At 39.9% G+C, this 24,813-nt stretch overlaps 1 protein-coding gene and 1 pseudogene across 1 annotated transcript; one reads left to right on the top strand and one right to left on the bottom strand.

The window, feature by feature from the left end:
• The first annotated feature begins 559 nt into the window (after positions 1 to 559).
• On the top strand, positions 560 to 4,533 carry LOC125315322 (B3 domain-containing transcription factor VRN1-like). Its single transcript, XM_048279772.1, has 4 exons — positions 560 to 748; positions 3,268 to 3,811; positions 3,889 to 4,061; positions 4,279 to 4,533. The coding sequence occupies exons 1-4, from the start codon at positions 560 to 562 to the stop codon at positions 4,531 to 4,533; spliced, it is 1,161 nt and encodes a 386-aa protein (XP_048135729.1).
• A 487-nt stretch (positions 4,534 to 5,020) lies between these two features.
• LOC115730780 overlaps positions 5,021 to 24,813 on the bottom strand; it is a 67,887-nt pseudogene continuing 48,094 nt past the window's right edge.

Here is a 24,813-nt window from a genome sequence, read left to right on the forward strand (position 1 = left end):
AGTAACTACTCAATCATTATAAGTACCATCAAGAATTTATAGAAAGCCCCCGAACAAATCAATAAAATTTATCTTTACTTATCGCAGTGCACTTTACTTTCCTTAGTTGTAGCTTTGATTCTCGCGTGATCGAGTCAAAATCCGGCGTTGATCTTTATCTTAGATTTTGCACCATCGAGTCAAACTCTGATGTATCATCGAGGAGTATTCAAACTCTATCATCAAGTCAAACTCCAGCATAGTTTTGGGTGTGTTTGGTTTGCTATTTTTGGGTAGGAGTTGTGCTTGTTAAGTAATTCCATTGAATCAAACTCTGGTTTGATCTTATAGATTGTATAGTTTCTCCCAAATCAACAAAGGACCCTTCGCAACCTTTGTTGATTCATATGGATTCTTCTACATTCTTGAAGAATATTTCATCATTTTTGGCAAAACATCTTTTTGACACGCTTGGTGAGACACATTTTGTTGATTCGAGGAGACTACAATGCAAGAATCATAAATCAACAAGAGTCCGACAATGCTGCTGGCAACAACAACCCATTAGCACAAACTCGTAATGAGACGACTGCGCGTTCCGACACTTCAATCGCTAGGAGAGCGGCAGAAGGTAATCAATGTGAGGAAGTTGATCTTCCAATTGCATCTCAATGATGAGTACTTGAGAGAGGCTGCACCTGATGTCAACATGGTATTAACCATGAGAAGAATATTTGAAGAGCAACAAAATGATATGGCCAACTACATTGTGAGTCATATCACCGATGTAATCAAGTCGACCATCATCAACGCTGCCCTCTCGATGCCAAGACCAACATTATTGATATTTATAATGTTGGCCTGAGTAGTCAACCCCTATAAAAGTTATGCAAAGGCCTGAATCTTCTAATCAAATTCAAAATAATTGAAACAGTCAGGCTAGTGTTGGTCAAAGAAACCAACTTGGTGACAACAATTTGGTAAATCAAACTAGTCGACAGGTTAGTCAATTATTGAATACTAAAAATGTAAAATGAGTGGCTTTGGAAAATGTAACGGCAGGGGCGCCATTGATATATCACCCAATCTGAAAATTTCTATTCAGCCTAACACGCCAATTGACATGAGAAAAAATCCTACAAAACCAGCATCACCACTTAGCGGGCAAAATGGCCAACCAAATCCATAGTTAAACCCTGCACGGTTTGTCGAAATAGTACGACAATAATTTGGACTAGACATGAGTGTTGTCATACATGTTTGCAGGAAATTGCATCTTGAATAGGTCGATAACAAGCTATTTTCAAAAGGTTTCAAAATGCATGACTTTGCCATTTTTACAAGCAAAAACGAGCAATCAACTATCGACAACGGAAGATGTTGATGATCGCTGTAATCTCTCGGTTAAACTTCGAAGTCTAGATGGTTTCTCACTGAAGACAATGGTGCATATAATGACTCTTGATTGTCTAATTTAAAAAGAATCGAATGATTGATGAATCAATCAGTTAATTTTGAAAAGGGGCATACGTTAACATAAAAAAAATGATCAACTTTTGATTATTATCTACAAGTAACAAATCGAGTTGATAAATAATTTCGTCAAAAAAATCGGCAACGTTCTTATGGAATCATCGACACTAAACATCATTTATCTATGAGAACCTTCACCAGTCGACGAAGTCGTCGATAGCCATTGCAGATTTTACTTAGTGTTGGAACTCGAAGGCAGTAATGATGAATTGACACTAGAACATAACTGTTGGATGGTTATTTCACATCTTCTTATTATAAGTGTTGCTTAATAGTGGGAGATTGCAGAATAATTTCCTGTAGCCACGGATAGGATTAGGAAGCTATTTGTTCTTTCAAATTCAATAGCCATTGTATGTGACCGTCGTATGTAACCGTCTCTAAATAGTTTATAAATACAAAAAATGTATTCATTGTAAAATCTCCACAATTAATCAGGAAGCTCAAATTTTTTTTCTATATTTATCTTTACTTTTCTGCAATTTATCTTTACCTACATTTACATGGGTGGCCCCGATTACTTCCAATCTGCGTACCTTCAAATTTCTTGACATTTACTTTCCTGTCTAAAATTAATAAAAGACCCTTTACAACATCTATTGATTCATTTATATTCTCGAATGATATTTTATCAATCTTTGTGAAGCAATGATGCTCTCTAGTGATCAATACACAAGTAGATTCAGATTGAAGTCTAGTAATCACTATTTGAAATAATCAGAATGAATTTTCAAAGCCAGCATTGGCATTGAAGGAGGAAGTTCCATAAGCGGACTAGCCTTCAACCTTTTCAACTTACCTACTGTGAATGTTACCTAAATATTAGCTGGAAAAAAAATTAAGTATGATCGCCGTAAAAATGCGGACTCACGGCTAAGGAATTTTCAGAGGCTAAAGTTCTTCTGTTGATAGCAGGTATACAATTTGTAATTTCCAATTCTTGTTATAGGAATTACTAGTAAGACTCTCCCAGCAATAATATTTAGTCCGCAGAGGATATGATAGGTTGACTACCTTAAACGTGGTGGATACTAGTCGAGTTTGAGTGAATTATCTTTTCTTTGGTCTCATGGGATAGCTTGCCGAGATTCGTCAAGAAAAATAATTACCTTTTTGAATGTCGTAACTTTCATACAAAACTCGTTTGATTGTCATAATTTTTTTTTGCTTTTTTTAATGCTACATCGAAGTAAAATCGGTCTTTGTATTTCTAATGCGACATACAAATCTTAGCTTCTTTGGCATTATTCGTAATATAATTTCTACCAACTACCAAATCGTCCGACTGTTAATGCGTTTGATTCCCAATGTGTTCTACTTAATGAGCTTCCAAAAGCGTTCAGTTGTCTATTGACTTTTCTTCATCGCAATGATGAGATAAGCCAGCTCTTCTCCATCCTTAACGTCATTAGAGCAGGTGAACAGCTTCCCGAAAGGTATCTGTCATCCCAGAAACGAATGTCTTCTCCAATTAAATGCTACATTGAATTAAGTTGGCTCATGTAAAGCCACAGAACTAGGTTAGATTCAGACGTTACTACCAATTGCACAACTTGTGCTCGAGGGATGACTTCCCGTCTCCGGAGAGACGATGAACAGGGTGGGCGAAGTCTTGCACAGAAGACACCTCATTTCTTCAAGATCATACTCTCTCACACAATTCAAACTGGAAGGCTTGTAAGTTCTTTTCTTTAAGAATTTTTTTCTTATGGCTTGTTTACGTACTTATGATGACTTAGCATGTTACAAAACTAGGGTATTCCGAAGAGGTTTGTGAGAAAGTATGGTAAGAATCTTCCCGAAACGGTGCGTTTGAGGGTTCCGGACGGTGGAAGTTGGAGAGTGGAACTGGAAAAATGGGATGATATGGTTTGGTTGGCAAAGGGATGGAAGGAATTTGCGGAGCATTACTCCATATGTGAGGGCCACTTCTTAGTCTTCAAATATGTAGGGGACTCGGGTTTTCACGTGCTCATATTTGACAAAAGCGCAACGGAAATAGATTATCCGCTAATCGACACTGTCGAATTTGTCCCGCCTAAAACAGAAAACGTTGATGATCACTGTAATCTCTCGGTTATACTTCGAAGTCTAGATGGTTTCTCACTGAAGAGAAAAGAGAAGGATGAATTGCATCTAAAATCATATCATCACAAGCCCTCCAAAGCGATGAAATCGGATTCCGTTAATTTGGTCGATGATGCTACTACTTCACATGCAATTGTGCTCGGATTGGGTTCCGAAACAAAAGGCTTCCGAGCTGATCGAGGAGCGACGCTTTTGCCACAAGATTGGGAAGGTGTGTGCATCTTAGACTATTAGTAATGCATATGTTTTGTGTCATTTTTTCTTATGCTGCCCGCCTGACTAATTCAGGTAGGATGGAAAATTCCAAAGGCAAGGTGAGCCCTGCCATGCTGGCTTCTCTTAGCTCTGCTTCTGAACCTTGGCGGGTAACTACGGCTCTCAAAGCAGCCGGCAAGTACGAGCTGCAGTATCCTTCCTTCGCAGTAGTTATCCGGGCACATCATCAATTGAAGAATGGTGTGGTAAGAAAACATCCCAAGATAATGTTGTTCTTATGTGCAAAATTTGGACAGGAATGAAATCAATTACCTTCTCGTAATGGACCATCATTTTCCTACATGGTCCCGGTTTGCCTGTGAGATTATAAAAATGTAGTCTGGATAACATTTCTTGAGTTTGTCATCATGCCTTTTATGTTCTTACTTATAGAACATTTGTTGATCAAAAATCAACTTGCAGACTGTCCCAGGCAGTTTTTTTAAGGGACGCATCAATAGAAGAATACAAACTGCAACTCTTAAATATACGGACGGATCATGGCCAGTGAAGCTCATGTACTACCCACAACATGGCTCGGGAAAGCTCTCCGCCGGTTGGCGCGCATTTCAGAAAGGAACTTCCCTGAAGGAAGGAGATGCCTGCGTGTTCGAGCTTGTTAGGATTGATAATATTGAACTCAAAGTCTCCATTTTGAGAAGGAATGTCGAGACTTAGGTGTGAACTTTGGTATCCCTGCAGAAAAATCTCTGCTTCGCCAAGTTTTGTTTAGTTAATCTGATCAAAGAAAGCAAGAAATTGAATGGTGATGTATTTCCTAATGTTTTTGGGAGACTAGCAAACATTACACGGAAATTGCATCTTCGAAAATTCCGAGTACGTGTCTTAATTCGCGAAGTATAAACCGAACTCGTTCGTAGCGTGGAGAGTTGATCTAACAGAGACTTTAGTATATTCCTACAAGTAATATCTGTCACCATTGAGGTGGTCACAGAAAAGGAAAGAAATAAGGTCCTGCACAAACTCTGTTTTCATGAAAACTGCAATGGTCTCAGGAGATCGATACAAATAGGTTCAAGGAAAGGTGAATAAGGGATAAATCCTGCACCAACTCTGTTTTCATGAAATATTCAGTGGTTTCTAGAGATCAATACATCCAGATTCAAGGAAAGGTGAATAAACATGAATCCTGCCATCCAGTAACAACACAAAAGGAAGTTTCAATAAGAGGCTAGTCTTTCCCCATTTCGCCTTCCAAAATGGATGAATGACATCAATAGAACAATTATGAATAACAATTATAAACCTGAATCGCCACAAAATTTCCAGAACTCATGGTCGGCAGGCATCCCAATATTCCTGACCTGAGGGCTTAAAAAATAAAGTAATAATACCATCCGTCAGTGAAATTGCTTGTATCCCCCCAAAGAAATCATCAGCAGTCGACCTATCCAGCGGCTCCTATGAGTCGAACACAGCCAGATCAGAAGAAACAGTACTACTCGGCTTGCCGTTTTTGCTTATGAGATTGCTGAGGCGGCCGTTGACTTCCGCACCATAGATGTGCCCCATCTTGGAGCGTTTCGTCTCCAAGTATCTCTTGTTCTCCCCTGTTATTGGAGTTACTAGAGGGACTCTCCCAGCAATAGCCAAGCCGTAACCTTTAAGCCCCACATACTTTGATGGGTTGTTCGTCATCAGCTTCATTGTCCGGACTCCCAGGTCACGCAACATCTGCAGTATTAGTCAATATGTTAAGCACCATATGCTATGAAAAGTTTGATGATGGAGTGATTCTTTCTACTAATCAAATCTCGTCTTTTTAAGATGAGAATTTGAAGCTCTGCTTTAGTCGCCAGCTTCCTCTAATAGTCCTACACATCATGTACAATTTCTGAAACTGTCACTGAAATTCATCTACCGTTAAATTTAGGATGACGATGTTAGTTTATCGATCTTCTCTATTCCACAAAGCATATAATGACAATGACCCTGAACCCACCTCATTCAGAAGCTAAATTATTTAGGACCTCTCTCATCATTATAGTTCCTGACTTAAGTAAGAAATACCTAAGCACCAATTCCATACTCTCTAGAGTCAACGTGTCACAACCCGACTCTCGAGCCCGCGACATCCCTACCAAATCGCCACGAGGTCATGAAGGATAACGTCCCAGGCGCGTTATCGACCTTTCTACTATATACGCATGCGGAAACGATTTACTCCCAAACAACACATAAACAAGCGGGGATAGCATAGTAGGTAATACATACCAAGGCAGATAATCAAAAGGTAACATATATAGTTACAAGATAGCAGATGAGTCTTAACCCTCCTTGAGCTACGAAATATATACAACCCCATACTTCGGGGTAGCTCACTAAGACCTCAAAAGGTTACCAGGTCAATAAGGTTAACTTCTCATCTACTCCAAAAGACTACCCTCACAACTTGGCCTTGGTATCCGTAAAGCTCCATCACTTGGGACCTGAAAGTGGTTCCCACAACGGGGTGAGATATAAATCTCGGTGAATCAAGCCTAAGCTCGGTTAGGACACCGATTCACCAGAACCTCCTAAACACAAGGATTATAAAAATCACGATATAGACATATATCTAGCCATCATATCACATGGCAATAATCACCCACATGCATACTTACCAGCCTTCAACCACACATAATGCAATGCTTGACTCCACTCAACAGCCACATCGGACAACCAACCGAACACGCATCACACTCACAAGTATGCACTGGACACCACACAAGTCCATTTATTAACGATGATCGCGCTCATGGCGCCACAATGATGAGGATCCACGCGATCGGCGTGATCGACTCTCACAATTAATGCGATCCCGCATTCTTCCGACAGGACCGGGCTACGTTCCTTTTCCCTCTCGGCAACGGCTACTACAAGCGGTGTATCTAGTGCACCTTGCACGGCACGGCAAGTAGCCATTCCTATACGGGGCTTCGGTTCATCACAAGCTGCGACCGGCATCCGATAATCCCTTAAAACCGTACGTACCATACGGGGCATGAATTATCGTGCTTCCGGCAAGTCGTGTGATTCCATAAAAATGGTACGGTGTATACTATGTGTATAGTACGAACTTGCCAGGAAAACCCATCATCGTTCCTTCATATGACCATACAGCACACCCGACACATCAATCAATTTATTCTCTTTGATTTAGGCCGGATGCTCACACGTACGTGCTCAAAGACTCGGCCCAAGGCCATTTTCATGCTAAAATATGTCTTTGATCTTGTACACGGTCATATGCATATGCAGACTACTAAATAGACACCGCAAAGACACATAGAACAATTAATTCCCAAGCGGACACCAATTCACTCAATGAGCATCCAGGTTACTCAAATCAACATTTCAATGCGGCGATCCGCCCAAACAAAGTCATCAATTCAACAGGAATAAACAAATTCGATTAGGCCACATAAAGGCTTAATTTCGTGCCAGAGTCATTAATTAGTCGGTTTGATTTAAAATCGCCAATCGATCGCTCGTCCTTAACCTATCGCTCGCTCGCGATCAAATCACAACATACGGTCAAATTCGTCTAACACTAATTAGCCACAAACAATTCTAATTTAATCGATTATGGTCATTTACCCTAAACCGGGTTTCTAACTAATCCGACCATAATCAAATCTACCTAAATTCCCTACCGACTAGCTAATTAATCCTAGGCGCAATTAGCGCCCTAACCAACGATTAGGGTCAACTCACCAAAAACGGTGGCCAAGGTCGGGTCGGACACGATTTTCAAGGCCGGGCCGAAAATCACTGTTCATGCGGAAAACACTGTTCCGGCGGCACTGTTCACGGCCGAAAAACAGTGACGAGTTCGGTGGTGAAATTGCTGCAAACGGCAGCAGCTCAGCGATTGGAGGTCCGGCGAGCGACGAAAGCTGAAAAACAGAATTAACAGAGGTAAAACAGGGGAAACCGGGCTGAGTTGGGGGGGGAAAACGATCTCACGGGCTGAGGCGAGGCTGGGAGAAGGCTGGGGGACTCACCTACAGGTCGAGGACGACCTTCGGGACCAGCTGGGGGCGGCGGACGGTGGCCGGAGGCGGCCGAACAGCAGCTGTACAGAATTGCAGAGCAGAAACAGAGAAAAACGGCAGAACAGGGGAGGTCCGATCGGGGCTCAAATCGAGCTCTACGGGCGGCGGCCGGCTCCCAACGACTTCATGGAGCTGTGAGAGGTTGAGGGTGACCGTTTAGGGTGGTCGGCGGGCAGTGGGTCACGGCGAAGGAGCCCGAAACAAAGGCGCGAACCGGCGACGCGAAAACAGGGGATGTTGGGCGACGGGTCTGTTCGGGGCTGAATCGGGACGGCGCGGGCGGCACACGGCTGTGGAACGGCTTCTAGGGGTTGAGGGGGAAGTGGAGTGGTGGTGGGTGGCGGCCGGAAGTGGCTCGGGGCGGTCGGAGCAGCCCAAAACGCCCACGGACGCGCAACAGGGCAGTCCAACGTCGGGAGGCTTCTGTGGCGGTCCGGCGAGTCTGGCGGCGGCCGGAGGGAGGTGAAGTGGCGGCAGAGGAGGCTGGAAGTCGAAGGTGAAGGTTCGGGTTGGTGGTCGCACGAAATTGCCGAGGAAGGAGGCTGGGTGTTCGGTTCAAGGGGGAGGAGGTCGCGCAAGTGCAGGGGGAGAGAGAGAGCAACGGGAGAGAGAGAGAGAGGAGGGGAGGAGAGAGAGAAGACCCACGTGGGCTTTGACTGGTTGACTGAGGGGCTGACCAGATTTGACTGGGTGGGGCCCACGAGTCACTCAAATTAAAATTTTCTGTCTCTTATGCATAATATCTAAGGGCGAAACGGTCTTTTGATAAACCGGGACTGATCGGATTTTTGGCTCAACCGATTGGGATGAAATTTGGATTTTCACGGGCTAGGTTTGGTCCGGAAAAAGTTTAGGCGCGAGGATTAAAATCCTAAGTCGCGGTGACCACGATTTCGAGACCCAATCGAAATCGAACGACATTTCGGGAATTGTTCAAAATTCGTCACGTACGTCCTTTCGATCCGAAATTTAATACCAACTAAAGTTCAATAATAATCATTTTTATTGAACTCGGTCTCTATACCGAGGGCCTAATTTCCAGGGCGTCACACAACTGGCAACCCGAGTTCGGCATTTGCTTACACAGTGTCCCGCCCATCGTCCTGCAGGTTATAGGCACGTAGTTTGTGCCCCGAACCTATGCCTCTTCCTTCGTGCCCTCTGAGGTATACCAGCACGCCCCTACCAGCCGCTTCTATCTGCTGCATCGCCTCTGCAAGCTGGCTGCCGCAGTCACATCTAGCAGATCCAAATATGTCTCCTGTGAGGCATTCCGAGTGTACCCTCACAAGGACATCTTGACCATCTCCAATGTCACCCTATTCGGACGATAAACTACAAAGTGTGAATCACATGATGGGAAATATTGCTGTTTGAAGGAAGGGCATAAAACATAATTTTGGCATTCCTATATCAATTGCCAGACACATGCAGGCCCCCTTTTCATAAGCTTCAAAAAAGAATTATTGTTCCCATCAGTTCACTAATATCCTAACAATCATTTCTCCTGCTGTCAAACATTCATGTCCAGACAACGTTGTTATCCAAGATAAATTTGGTACTCCAAACTATGATTGATAAATGATTAGACAAATTTTTACTAACGAGGTTCTCAGAGTTCACAACTAATCCATGCGAAACTCTCTGTATATTAGTTTTCTGAATTCATTCTATTAGTTTTTAGCAGTTAACTCATAATTTATCTCACCTTGACCATTTGCAATGTGCTCAATTCCATCTGATATCGATCTCTAGCAAGAGGCCATGAACGGCCCACGCATTGTAATTTTGCAGCAGCAGCAGCAGCGCGCTCAACTGATTCATTTCTTTTCGGGCGGCTGCTATGAATTTATGCATTCAACGAGTAGTGAGATCATTTCTCGATCCCACAGTAAAGAAGATCCTCAATATACAAATGAGAATACAACAGAGAAACCTAACTAGAAAAGAAGATGACTTTGAAATGGAGGGAGTACAGGAGCGTGAGAGCAAGAGCAAAATCAGGACACAAGCCCTAAATTCAAAACGTTCGGGCACCTTTTTATTAGAACAGAGAATTTCGTCAATCTTCTCTTCTGATGGCATCGACTGAAAGTGTGGATTTTGGGGGAAGCTTCGATCGAACGATTGCTCGTACACTCACATCAATCATTAGAGAAATCTGACATTTTGCTGATGTTCATGCTCCGTTTCCATGCACAGTAGATCCTGCTCTGTCTCGAAAGAATATATGAAATCCTGCTGTGGGATTTAGACATTGTTATAGATGCTTGATTGGGTATTGCTTCCAGCAAAGACCAGATGCAGAGCCCCTAATTTATACTTGATGTCTTATAGGAAGATGATCATGTTCTCCCAGTACCACCCTCACTACCCATTCACTTCATCCCTTGCCTATACCAAGCAAGTATCAATCTGAACAGTAAGCTACTCATTTACCAGCAACTTCAGCAGAATAGAACGAAATGAAGATGTACGGCAGATGATCCTGCAACAAACTTCGGCTGATTGATCAACTTTCTTAGGTCCACCCCTTAGCAACTAATGCACCTTAAACTGCAACCAATTTCATAGTTTTCTTTTGACTTGGCTTTTCACCATCATCCTTCTTAGCCTGGGGACGGTGAAAGCTAAGGATCCCAACCTGAGTTGGTTTTCTATGGCTCTGCAGTAAATTTGGTCCAAATTTGTGAGAGAAACACGTCCGCATGCGAGAGACATTTGTGTGTTTGAGCTCATTGATAGGGATGATATCGCTAGAGTCTCTGTGTCCAAAGAGTCTAATAAAGACCCGATCCCCATTGCTTGAGTTGAACAATGAATTTTTTTCAATATCCTTGGTAAATTTCTCTAGTAAATTTGATGTGGTCAGTGAATTTCATTATGCTTGGATGAGTGACATGATTCTTTGGAGTTAATTTTTGTAACTGAATTGCTCTACAGATTAGTCATCCACGGTGAATGTATAAATTATATCTTACATGAACTATGGACCTAATGGAAATCTAGAAAGATATTAAAATTAACGTGGAAACAATTGATATTAATATTCATAAGATATTAATAGTTTCCATATATACTTAATAAAAATTTCTATCTCAATTTTAAGATAAGTTCTATATTTATCCGAAATGTATTGTAATAGGGTTCAATTGTTTGGTTATCAACCACAACAATCAATTAGAGACCTCTTATGGTGCTAGTGATGACGTAAAATAAATTGGGCTGACCCACATTTCGGAGGTCCTAAAATGAATTGGGCTTATGATTAAAAGTTAATTGAGATGACGGTCCAACTTTAATTTCAAGGTATCTTCATTTAGGTTTCTGGCCCACTTGGATCTCTTAGAAAAATATGTCCTTCTCTTTCGTCTTCATGCCTCATTCACCTTTATTTGTTTGGGCATCAAAGGAGGATGACCCCCTTTTTTTAACATCATAATCCAGCTAGGTGCACATGGTCACCTAACAATAAGGGAATCAAATCTCGTGCAAGGCATGTACCCAAGATGAAAATTAAATGTGCCACTAAATAAGTGGATCCACATTTCACAATCAATGACAGATGGAATCATATGAATAGCAATATTGAAAATACATGACTGGAGTAGTCAAACCCCACTTTGCCAACTATTTGAGAGTCCAAAGGTCGCTTACGCCTCTTGAAAGAGCTGGCACACTTGTATGTTGGCCTTTCGAACAAAAAAAAAACTTTTATATTGGTGACATAACAGTCTTATCAATTTATTGCTTAAAAACATTAGTTGGCGGTAGCTGTATATGGAGTTTTCTTTTAAAATTTTAAGCTTAGTTTTAAATTTATTTTAAATGAAAATTGTATTTGTAAAAAAAAATTACCTTATTTTTAAATATATATTTTTTAAATTTATTTGGCATTTTTAAAATTTAGAAGTTCACATGGACTTAATTTTAAAAAATGTCACTTCATATTAGAAATTTGATTATAAATGCCACGTATTAATTTTGACCGACATATCTCGTCGGAGGCACTTAAAAAATAATTTTTTCTTTGATTTGACACTTAAGTGATCCGGTAAAAAATTTTAAACTAAAATGAGCGTCATACACAATTTTTGATATTTATTGAGTTCTTTTCTTTAATTATTGAGTCAACGATTCATGAGCTTTGGTCAATGAAATTGTCGGCAGTAGCACGTTGCGGCCTAGATGGAAACAACTTCTGTAACTTGTGAAATACCACTTTCAACAAGATTTCTTTATTGTCCAAGTCCCTTCTTAGTCATTTTTTTTTTCCCGTAGATCTATGTTCATTTTAATAAAGTTCTTCGAAATTATTGTCATGAACTAGGAATATGCGAGAGGGATTATAAAAAGATCCCATACGATGCTGCATTATTGTTTTTGTCGCCTTTTCTAGCTTTTTTTTTTTTTTTCAGGGTCGCCTTACATAATTTTTTTTTTTTGGCCTTACGCCTTATATAGTTAACTTGTTCTATTTGTCACACTTTTTAAGTACCTTTTTTCTGCATTTTGCCTTCCTCAAAAAGATTGCAAACTGAAAATAATTAGGTTTTATAAATTATGAAAAAGCATATAACTCTAGTTATCAAAATCGTTTAGTTTTGAAAGCTACTGCAATATTTGCAAAATAAGTGTTAGAAGTAAAAGAGTCCAAACGGTCCCAAGCATTTGTGCCAACTAGAATCAGAAAGAACGACAGCAAAGCAATGTCAGTTGTGGCTCACAATCGTTTTCCTTACTAATTTTGTCATAGAATAGCAGTATTCAAGAAAGCAAACTGGTGTAAAATGCTAATAAAGAGCAGGAAAAAGTTGAATTTCCTCGGGAGTACTTATCTAACAATTCCAATTGTAATTAGTTACATCCAATGTAACAATTGCAGTCGACATTCTAATCTGACAACTAGCGTAATAATAATTTACTTCTATATCTTATATGTGATTTTATTGAACCGCACAAGAAGCAGGTCTAGGTCTAGTACCTAATCAATGTTTGTAAATAGCAGAGGAGATGGTGGAGGAGGAGAAACTCGGGCATGAGATGCAAGTGTTGGTAACTTTGTGAGTTTATGGCCTTTTGTTATGTGTTAGTAATGCGAGAAGTTAAAGAAAAACAAAGTGGGAATGCACAAATTAGAGGAGCTGTGTGTATGCCCTGTATGTTTGGATGAGAAGGGTGTTCAGAATCACTATTCGGATCAGATCTCATGTTCATCTACTTTTTGTCGTTCTCTTGTAGGAGTTAGAAGGAGAAGTGTATAACGGGCTCTAGCTATACTATGCCACAGCTCTAATTTAATCTGATCATTCTATCAAACCATCTAATGTTATGTAGTAGGATTAAGACACGAGTAAGGCTTCGTCTGTTTTGCAAAAAATGAGTGATTTGAAAAAATATTTTCCTAAAGATGATCGTAAGTTAATGAAACTTGAGAGCAGCTAAACTCGGCAAGCTTTATATTAGTTAGTAAATACTAAGCCATCTATGTATGACTTTTAGCCAACGATGTGGGACCTACATGAAAAATGCCTTTGTAATTTGGGAAAATGAAATGTTTTCCCGATAATACTGTCAGAGAAAGTACAATCTAAACCGTAAATTCACACACCATCACCGCGTGTTTTGCATAAAATACTTATTGATTGGGAGATCGTGTGGTTAGAAATAACTAACAGTACTATCAAACCGTTAAACTAGCAGCTTCCTTTGTGAAATATTCACTTTTAGTGGGATTCATGTGGCGCATCAGCTCTCGGCAATAATTAACATGGATTTTAATAACCTTTTTTTTTAAATTATTGTCATACAATAGGCACATGCAAGAGGGTTCCGAAAAGATTCCATGCCGCGTTCCATCATTACATTTTTCAACTTCTAGTTCTATTCGGTTGCACTTACACTAAGTACATTTTTCTGCGTTTTGCTCTCCCCCACAATAACTAAGAGCGAAGATATAGTTTAGGTTTATTAGTAATGAAAAAGAAAAAGGATAACTACAATCAAAATGAGAGACCACGGAGCAATGTTAGGAAAAAATTTAATTTCCTTAGCAGTTCTAGTCTAACAATTGTAATTAACATTCTAACGTAGCGAGTAGCTTAGTCATAACTTATCATATATTTTATAGGTTATTTTATTGACCAACACAACCAGCGGGTTCAGGACGGGCACCTAATCAGTGCTTGTCCATTAAACACGGAGGAAGTGATGGCTTACCTAATCAATGTTTGTTTATTAATTGTTTGGCTATGAATAGTGGAGGAAGGATGGATACCTAGTCAATGAATATAAACAAAAATGCAAATAATCATCCATCTCTATATAGTAAAGATGGTGACTCACACAACATTAGGGCTAGTACCTAATAAATTTTTGTATTGCTCCATTGTTTGTAAGTCCACATTGTTTTGTGCTTCCCAAGGATTCCCTGCAGAGGAAGAGTTTGAAAAAGATCTCAAGTGACTTCTAATACAATTGGCATCTTTCGTCTTCATGCCTTATTTACCTTTATTTTTTTTAGTATGAAAGGAGGATGAACACCTTTTTTTTTAACATCATAATCCAGCTAGGTACACATGGTCACCTAACAATAAGTGAATCAAATCTCGTGCAAGGCATGTACCCAAGACGAAAATTAAATGTGCTACTAAATAAGTAAATCCATAGTTTATGGTCAATGAAAGGTGGAATCACGTGAATAACAATATTGAAAATATTGAAAATACATAGCAGGAGTAGTCGAACCCCAATTTGCCAACTCTTTTGAGTGTCCCAAGGTCACTTACTCCTCTTGAAAGAGCTGGCAAACTTGTATGTTGGTGACTTAAGGGTCTTGTCAATTTATTGATTAAAAATATTAGTTGGCGGTAATTGTATATGGAGTTTTTTTTTGTTAAACTTTTAAGCTTATTTTTAAATTTATTTTAAATGAAATATGTAATATAGTTCCTGAAATTTTAATTTGATCAATATGATTCCTGAACTTTAACTCAATATGCAATGTGATCCTTGAAAGTTTAACTTAACTAATATGGTCTCTGATTTTTTAAAACATGTTTAATTTAGTCCCTGAACTTGAATCAATGAAAGGACTATATTGAATATCTTTTTTTAATTCAAAAACTAAGTTGAACATGTTTCAAAAGTTCAAGGACCATCTTGATCAAACTAAAAGTTTATAGACCACATTACACAATGGGTTAAAGTTCGGGGACTACATTACACATTGAATCAAAGTTCAAAAACTATTTGTGTCATTAAGTAGAATATTAATAGAAATTGTCATCCAATATATAGAAAAAAGTACGGCCATTTTATTTTTGAGATCTGTTTTGATCTGTATGCCATTTTGAAACTTAAACATCAAATTTTTTTTTTCTGTTCAATAAGCTTAAATATAATGTTACTTCTTACGTTTTATTATGATATCATTGACCCGCACAAGGAGGGGGTTTGAAACTAATACCTGCCAATGTTTGTCCATTAGGGATGAAGGAAAGGATCCGGAGACTAGAACAATGGGAATGGTGACTATCAATTAAATGAACAATAAGACAATTACTGCATAACCTAGCGAATCATATTCCCATTACCATCTTCAACTTTAAATTCGACTGTATTGGGAGGCACCAAAAGGAATCTTCGCTATTATAGTGGCAATGTATTTTTTTGCTCGTTTTATTAAACTCAAAATGGGTTGAATATGGATATGACCCAAATCCATAAAGACCCACATAGAGTTGAATTTTGACGTCTTAAATTCATTTCGAATGGTTTCTAGAATTCTAGTGATATACATGTCACGTCAATGTGGCCTGGCCTTGCCCGTTTGGTCTCTTTATTGATTACATTTATTGTATCGATGATGACAGACTGTATAACGTGCGTGGGTGGGTGTGGCCTGTCCTTTTCCATTTGTTCTCTTAATTACATTTTGTTTTATGAATAATGATAGACAATAAAAATTACTTATTAAACAAGCGATAAACCAAGTCGAATCATTTTATTACTTTAACAGCTGGTAGTCATTTTTTATTATATTCTCTGACCCGGTTGATGGGATTTCAATTGAAATATTATTATGGGAAGAAATCAAGCAAAGAATTCAGTTTAAGTCCGCAATTGTTGTCCTAATTGCGAAGACCGAGAGCGGTCATTTTTTAATTTCACGCTTGCCTAGTGACGACTTGGAGCGGTGTGCTGCCAAGTTTTCAGCTTCCCAAGGAATTAAGTAAGGTGAGAATGTGAGATGATCGAGCTGCATAATTCATACTCATCTCCTCTTTCTTTCCTGTGATTTGTGGTCTTTGTTAAGGTTCTGAACCGTTGGATTGCTAGTATGAATGATCATGCTCAGCTGATAAATTTTAGTTTATCTCGGTTAATCGCAAATTTTGAATGTTATGAGTACCACATGAGATCGAATAAAATACAAGTGTTTTGATATGCAACATTCAGTAGCGTGAGAAGTCCTAATTCACAACGCTCTTGCTGAATGCTAGCATTGTCTTATCGACAAGATATTGCAATCAGTTATTGAAGGTTGTATATGCATTTCAAGCTTTAATCGTCGCCCGGTTTTGATTTAGACAAGCGCCCACATACAAATATCGACGGAAGTACTAATAGTACGAAAGAAATTAAAGATGTTATTTATCACAATCGTTTATCTATACTTATCAAAATTATGTATTTTTCTTAAGTACTCTGGAAATTCGAAGGGTCCACATGTGCTTTTGCCTTGGTACAAAGGCACAAACAGGAAAAATAGGTGCGACCCTTACAGTGAAGGCTTGGGGTTTAGAGAAAAGTCATGATTCTGTCCCACCATTGCTATGCACTGCAGAGGCAGAGTGTGAAAAACACCAAGGGCCACGTTGTACTTTTTATCACTATGCGTACGTCCATCTTCACTTACCATTGCCCCGAACTTAATTTTTCTCTCGGAAACCAAATTTTAAGTGCGGTTTCAAATCTATCTCGAATTTTGTTTTATCTAAAAAATCACAAGTTTGAATTCCAACTTGACGTGATATTTTCACATCGATAAAAAAAAAATCGCATTAGTAAAGTAATAAGATGATAGGTACGGATCGACATTGCATTTTCATGTGGATAACAATTCTACCCCAATAAAAAGTCCTTCAAAATGAAGTCGTTCTAGAATATGAAAATTAGAGACGACTAACGGCAATTTTTGGACAAAAGGCTAATGAAACATAAATGAGATTCGGGACTGATACTAAAGTTTAGGGTATTTTCTAAAATTAAAAAAAATTCGGAATAGATTTGAGACTGAATCTAAAATTGGAAATTTTTTTTAGATTAAAAAAACAATCGGAATAAATTTAGGACTTAATCTAAAATTGAGAGTTTTTTTTTTTAAGAGAATGAGGCAATTTTTTTATCACACAAAAAAGGGTGATTGTCAAAGAAAATCGCGACTTCCATATTTCGAAGAAGAGACCTCGTGCGGGGCTCGAAAGAGTGAATAAATATTGCTAATTTAAAGCATAGTACGGGGCAGATGCGGGTAGGGGGTGCCAAATGGACCCGTGGGCCCGGAACCGGCCCGTTGATTGGGCCCACGGTTCCAACCCGGAACCGGCCCGTTGACCGGGCCCACGGTTCCAACCCGGTTTTTTTTTTTTTTTAAAAAGAGGAGTAGGTTTGATAAAAAGAGTAATTGGGCTTTGGAACCGGCGGTTCCGAACCGGAACCGGAACCGGCCCGGAACCAGCGGTTCCAAACCCGGAACCGGAACCGGCTCTTCAAGGGCCGGTTCCGGTTCCACCTTTTTTTGGAACCGGAACCGGCGGTTCCGTTGAACCAGCCCCCTCTAGATGCAGGTATGATATGGGGATATGTGGGGTCTAGACTAAAGTCACGTCACGTCAAAGTCGCGACTATTGCACCCGACCTTCATTGCAGTCTGTGAAGACAATAATACAAATAAAAACAAAGACTTATTTTCAACTAATAGTCGAGCTATAATCATGGAGCGACTGATAGTGACAGCCATCTTTCCTCAAATTTTATTTTGGCCCAGTGACGACGTGGAGTAGTCTGCTACCATTCAACTTCTTGAGTCCATCTCCTCCCTTAGCATTACATTCCATGCCCATCTCTCCTCTTTCTTCCTCAGCGTGGCGTTTGGGTCGTTCTTAAGGTTCTAGATCGTTGGATTGCTGGTACTAAATCTTCGCCGTTGATCCCTCGTCCTTTCCCGGGCACAACCATTCTTCCTCCTCCTCCTCCTTCTCCTCCTCCTCTTCTTTCTTCTGCATTATCCGGGTCATCATTCTCTCTGTCTCTCCGTTTTCTCGCTCTTTGCTTCCGGTACAGAGAGATATGCTGTCAACAGAAACGAAATGAATTATCCTAGCATAATAGTTTTTGAGTATTTTTGAGAATAACAGAATGCGTGAGATACAAATTCTTAAAAGAGTAAATCTCATGATAAAACTTAATTAATCATTTTTTTGTGGTCTAAAATAGATTATGAATTTTATAATCATTCAAAAATTATTACATAATCAATTCTCAAGTGAAATATATTTTTTGTCCTGTAAAAATGACGGCTATCAAAGAAAATCACCATGTGTAAGTTCCGCCTCATTGGCATTGTACATGAATAAGTGACTCGCTGTCACGATCCGAACCCTGCGAGCCGTCGACATCCCACCTGACCTCGACTGTATACAATTCTTCAGGATCTAAAGGCCAACAAAAATTAAAACAACAAGTGCGGAAGCAACAACAAATCCTCTGTACAGAAAACCATACTACTACGATAACTTGGGATGGTAAAACACACTTATGTACATATATACACGGTTGTTACAAACTTTCGGACTTAGGGCTTCAGAGGCCACTGTACAAGCCTGTGACCACCTATAACAAAAAAGATTACGCGGTTGAACCCCGCTACACAACCAAAAGAAAACGCTAAAAAAGTCGAGAGGTCAACCATCCTAATCCTTGTCCTCACTAACAGGCACTATCTCGTCTATAGCTGCCAGCTCGTCCTTGTCCAACTCCGGAGGCTGCTCCGCATCCGAAGGCTCCACGACTTCCCCATCCACTTCCGGCACCACGACCTCCGGGTTGGGCTCCACGTCATTAGGACTAGTGTCCGGGTGTACCACTATGCCATCCGGATGTCACGACCCAAACCCTGCGAGCCGCCGACATCCCACCCGGCCACTCTTATGTACGGTTCTCCAGGATCCAAAGGCCAACAAATTCATGCGGAAGCAAAAACGTATCCCCGTATAGAAACAATTAATATCACGATAACTTTGGACGGTAAAAACAAACTTATATACATATCCACACGTTATATACAACTTTCCAAACCTATGGCTTCGGAGGCCACTGTACAAGCTTATGACCACTAAAACAAAAAGATTACGTGGTCGAAGCCTACTATACATCCAAAATAAAACAGCCAGCAAAAGTCAAGAGGCCAGCTACCCTAGGCCTCGTCCTCGCTATCCGGTACTATATCATCTCTTGCCTCCAACTCATCCTCGTCAAGCTCGGGTGGCTGTTCCACATCCGATGGCTCTACAACCTCCCCATCTTTTCCCAGTACCATGACCTCGGTGAATACCGAATCTCCTGGGCGGATCATTCATTATTGAGGTGGAGTGTCTGAAAAATGATAGCCCACGACGGGGTGAGATAAAATCTCAGTAAGGAAGCCCCTAACCTTAGGTTAAAGCTCTAGTGCCTCTAGACACGTCCTAGGTGAGCAATTTCCAACAATTCTTCTTTCTTGCCAAAACTTTCACAATTAAATTTCAGAAAATTCCGTTCTTTCTCCGAAAATTCCCACACCTTCTCAAATATTCTACGTTACTCCTGTTTCGGCATTCCACGCCTCGGTCTGACAATAAAATATTCCACGTGCTCCGGGGCCCGCGTTTAATGCATCAGGCCATAATATAAATATCCACATTGATCCAAAGCCCGCGTTTAATGCATCAGGTTGTCATAGAAAATTCCAGGTTACTCCGAAAATATTTTACATTACTCCGAACATTGCACGTTACTTCGCCGATATCATACAAGTTCATAACATTGAGCCTCGGACCTTTATAGAACACGGCTATATATATATATATATATACTAGGGTTTCGGACACAAAGGAATACCACTCACAAATCTCGGTCTCGGACATATAGGAACACAACCGGATTAAGTCTCGGACAATTAGTCGAACACGACTCACTTTGGTCTCGGACGACTTAATTGAACACGACTTTCATACCTTCTCGGTCTCGGACAATCAGATGAATACGGCTCACTTTGGCCTTAGACCACTTGATTGAATATGACCCTCATATTTTCTGAGAATAGATCGAGACCACGTGATTCACTCACGTTAAAGAATTAATAAATCGGGACCACTCGATTAATTCACACTAATTCAAAGATTAATCTAGACCACCCGATCAATTTATGCTACCACAGAATTCAATCTACGCCATACGACCATACTTATGCTAACGTAGCACTAAATAAATAATGTATGATTAAAATTATACTAACGTGCAATTAATACGCACCATACAATTTAGTTACACCAACGTGGGAATTTATCGGGCTCGAACAATTTAAATATTCTAACGTGAAATTAATTCACTACTATAGTACTAAACTATAATAATACCACATTTAATTAATTCAATGACATAACAACATAATGTCACATAAAAAGTAACTATAGTTAAAATATAATCTAACAATGGTTCAAAAATTAACTAGAGTCAATAACTAACAAACCATGGTTAAATAATTGCATAAAGTAACTAGAGTTAGGCATAAAGTAACTAGAGTTAACAAAAGTAACCATGGTCCAACTTTGCCCAAGCACATGTCCTCTTGAATTCACTATTCACTTCAAGAACATGATTTCTCTCTCCCTAAATCTTCATTCTCGGCCAAGGCATAAAAATGGCTAAAAACAACCAATTTTTCATCAAAATCTACCAAATCTCAAGTCCATTAGCACCATAGGTACCTAATATAAGGTTAGGGACCAACTTACCACAATTTTAGCAAGTTTTCGGGCGAGAAATAGAGAGAAATTTTGACCCCAATCCGGCGGCTCTGGCGACTCCCTTTGATCGGCTAAAACCCACAAGATCCGACGGTTCCCGATAGTGCACGACAGTAGTCGAGCTCCGGCGGTTCAAGGCAACACCGGCGGAAGCTTGGAAAAATTTTCGGTGAGAGAGAGGGAGACAACAATGGTGGTTCGGCCATGAGAGGGAGTGAGCAAGAGAGAGAAAGTGTTCTTGAAAAAAAATGAAGAAGAAGGCCAAGAAAATTGATAATAAAAGGTTGGATATTTTGGTCTAAAAGTCAAGAAGGGCAAGATGGTAATTTCCCTCTACGCTGACTAGTCAATTTCGGCCATGGGGTGATTTGACCGAAATGCCCTTGAGCCAAAGTGGAAAATTGGATATTTTCCAAGGGTAAATGGGTCTTTTCCCATTTACAGTCCAAATTTTATTTTTTCTGAACCTCTTGGGGCGAACCGCGAAGAATTCGTATCTTGGATGAGAAAACGTCCAAAATTTAATTATTGAAATCCCTGAAGGTCCGACGTTAAATCCCGAAACTCGATTCGTGATCAATCTCGATCAATTGAAATTTCAGCGTATCTCAAACTAACGGGCAACTTTTAGGAGTTACGCGTATCGACCCATGATTAATGTCACGTTTAAGAATTTCTCGAGCCATGGCGACTTTGGTTGTCATTCAATTACGAGGGTCAATTACTAGTCCCGATGAACGCGATCGTTAGAAAATAATTTAGGGACGTTCATAACCCATACGAGGCCAAACGGAATCACCCGTGATCCAAGTGTATGGTATTATCCAAATCGTTCCTTAATCATTCTAGGATTGGCCTATATTGGTCCAGAATATTCCCTCGGCAATTTTCATGGCCAAAGAGTCAATCCAAGATCAAGTTCTTTGGTCCACGTACTTGATTTTCCTAGCTAGCCATTCCCATTTGGTTAATCTGCTCGATAGGGATTAACTCCGAGTGAGATTAGACTGAAATACATCAATGAAATATTTCATTCATTCATAGCTTCGAAAGTGGGTCGGAATTCGGGACGTCACAATTCTTCCCCCCTTACAAAAATTTCGTCCTCGAAATTTGCAATCCTCTAATCATCTTATCTTATGAGGTACTGATGCCTCATCGCTACCACGCTTTTCAAAGTAATTCTTGTCGTCCCTTGACACTTCGATAACGTCCTTAACAACAACGGTTTTCATCATTTAAAGCCTGTTTCCTATGGTCCTCAATTGTGTTCACCTTCGTCTTCCCTTTTAACATTCGCAAAATCTGTTGGTAGCATGCCCTCGAGTATTCAAATCACCTCTTCCATTATCTATTGGTCCAAGATTAACATGCATACCTTATTACAATCCAGCTTATTCTAATTCTAGACTGAAGGTCTTTCCAAAGCATCGCATAAGACTCGTGGCCTTCATCAACTTGCCCTCTATTATCCAAATTGATTCATAAACTTCTTGACTCCTTAAGCAAGTTCAAGATTACTTTCGTAGTAATCCGCTCTCAATCCCATTCGAAAACCTCCAACGATCTTAGAAATCTTTCGATTTTCAAGGTCATGCCTCTTCCTGGCCGGCATGTCTCATCCTTGACCATATGTAAGACTGATCCAACCTTCAGTCCATTTCATTGAACACCGTAATTCTCCTCTCAAATTCCAATGAGGTCATGTTTTTAGATTCTTCTCCAATATTGAACTCGTACACTCGTCTATTGAACTTCAAGGTTTCTATCCTCAACTTCGAGATTTCTTTTCCAAGTACTTAGAAGTCTGGATTTCCTCCATGTTCTATTCGTTTCCATGACCTTTAGAAGTCCGGGTTCATTCATTGCCACATCTCAATTCCTTTCTGACCTTCAGGCTTGATGCTTCAAGTAGCTATCAAACTAATCAATTGGTAAACTTCCAATTTAGAAGTTGAATCTCTTATTCCTCTAGGTAAGGTCTGTCCCTTCGTTGTCAAATGCAATACGCTCAATTTTCGATTGTATGCCTCCACTACTTAATTCATCATTCCTTAGTGATAAGGGCATCGCAATCATGACCTTTCCTTCCGTCCCCCTTGGGACAGTCAATATTTCTAACTCTTGTAGTCCACATAGTTGAGAGGTCATTCCTTGCACAAGCAACGCTCCCATTTCCGTATACAATTTCATCCATTCGCGCTACGTCTCGACCTTAGTCCTTTTCATCAATGGAATAATTCTTGTGGGGATCTTCCTATGATCCGTCTATGACAATCCATCAATTTCAGGAAATTTCAAATTTCAATAACTTATATCGACCTTAGTTGATCCATCATTACTTTTTACTCCTGAAGGATTCATAGGGATCCCCTCTCTCGGACTTCACACAATTAATGAATTTCACCTTATCGGACCCAAAACTCGCACTCTTCACACTTAGCATACAATGATTATTTCCTCAGGGTCATGCTTCTCGTGACTCCTTAAACGAGTCCGATCATCGTCTCTAAAGACGGTAACAATTAATTCAATTAGTCCTTGGATACACAATCCGACTATTGTTAGCTCTTGCTACCAGGTGTCGATTCGTTCAAACTGTCATTCTAACCATCCACTTGATAGTTTATACTTTGGCTCTCTGTCTTTATAGATTTCCAGTTAGACCATGCCACACTTTGTTTATTTTTATCACTCTTTCCTCGGGAAGCATCAATGCCTCAATCTCTTGGTTCCACAACCAGCTAATGCGATCTTATCCCCATTTCATTCATTCCAATGAACATCGATATTTCCTGGAATTCAACATTGTCTACAAGACAATTCCTTAGAATAATTTTACGGAGATCATTTGAGTTCTGCGTTTTCTTTCTCGATCTAGATATTCAATCTTAATGCCATGACAATTAGAATTTTCTCTTCCTTCCACACTAGGGTCTCTTGCCTTATGAAGGAAACGATACACTACGGTGGCATTCTTCTACTTCGAATCCACTTTGTTCTTGGAGTCCACGCCAAAAGCGGTGTTCTTACTCCAGGATTCAGATGCTCCCATATTTGACATTCTCTTCTAATAACCCAGTCATCTTTAGTGACAAGGTTCAAAGGAGTCGAGGTTCTTCCTCGGTTTCTGTACATCCACACCTTATATATCTTAATTGATTAAATCAATTCACCTTGCGGTTACAATCTAAGTACCCCTTTTTGCTTACTACTCCATCCATGAACACTGTGGGTAGTCGGGATTATCAAGTCCATCCCATTTCCTTTCCATTAACGAACATCTCATGATCCAATCGCCCCTTTAAAAATGACGCCCTATCCTTTAGGATGATAACTCGCAATACCACTTCTAGTGGTCCCGATTCAACCTCACTCAATCGCATATAAATCAACAAAGTCGGACAACCGACATAACTTTTTTCATAATTTTTCTTGTGACGGAGAAAAAACGTCAATCTTTCATTACGGGCTCTACGCCAAGGTAATAGCCATTCCTCACAGGCACATTACGTGCTCCATAAGTGAAAATTCCCTTACTCGCAATCCATGAACGAAAATTCTCTTGCTTATTCCTCTTCCGATCATCCACTTCATTCATTACAACCCATTATCATTCCTCAGAATTAGGAGTAACAACCAGCCATAAGGCTTTCGAATTCCAATCCATGTAGAAACTTCACGTCTCATTAATAGGGTCATTAACCACCTTAGTACACCTAGACAACCTTGAGAACTCTGTCTCGCATTAGTGGATCGCCTTCGGATCTTTGCAAAGCTATTAAAGTTCGGATAATCCTTGTCTCGAGTAACCTTAGAAAGGTACTTTC

Source organism: Rhodamnia argentea, chromosome 5 (assembly GCF_020921035.1).
Source record: "Rhodamnia argentea isolate NSW1041297 chromosome 5, ASM2092103v1, whole genome shotgun sequence".
Classification (NCBI taxonomy): domain Eukaryota; kingdom Viridiplantae; phylum Streptophyta; class Magnoliopsida; order Myrtales; family Myrtaceae; genus Rhodamnia; species Rhodamnia argentea.

Excerpts from the sequence above, each read along its gene's own strand:
- LOC125315322 (XM_048279772.1), top strand. The coding sequence starts at position 560 with ATGAGACGACTGCGCGTTCCGACACTTCAATCGCTAGGAGAGCGGCAG. Across the intron at positions 749-3,267 it reads ATGATATGGCCAACTACATT|GGTATTCCGAAGAGGTTTGT; the intron begins GTGAGTCATATC and ends TTACAAAACTAG. Across the intron at positions 3,812-3,888 it reads TTTGCCACAAGATTGGGAAG|GTAGGATGGAAAATTCCAAA; the intron begins GTGTGTGCATCT and ends TGACTAATTCAG.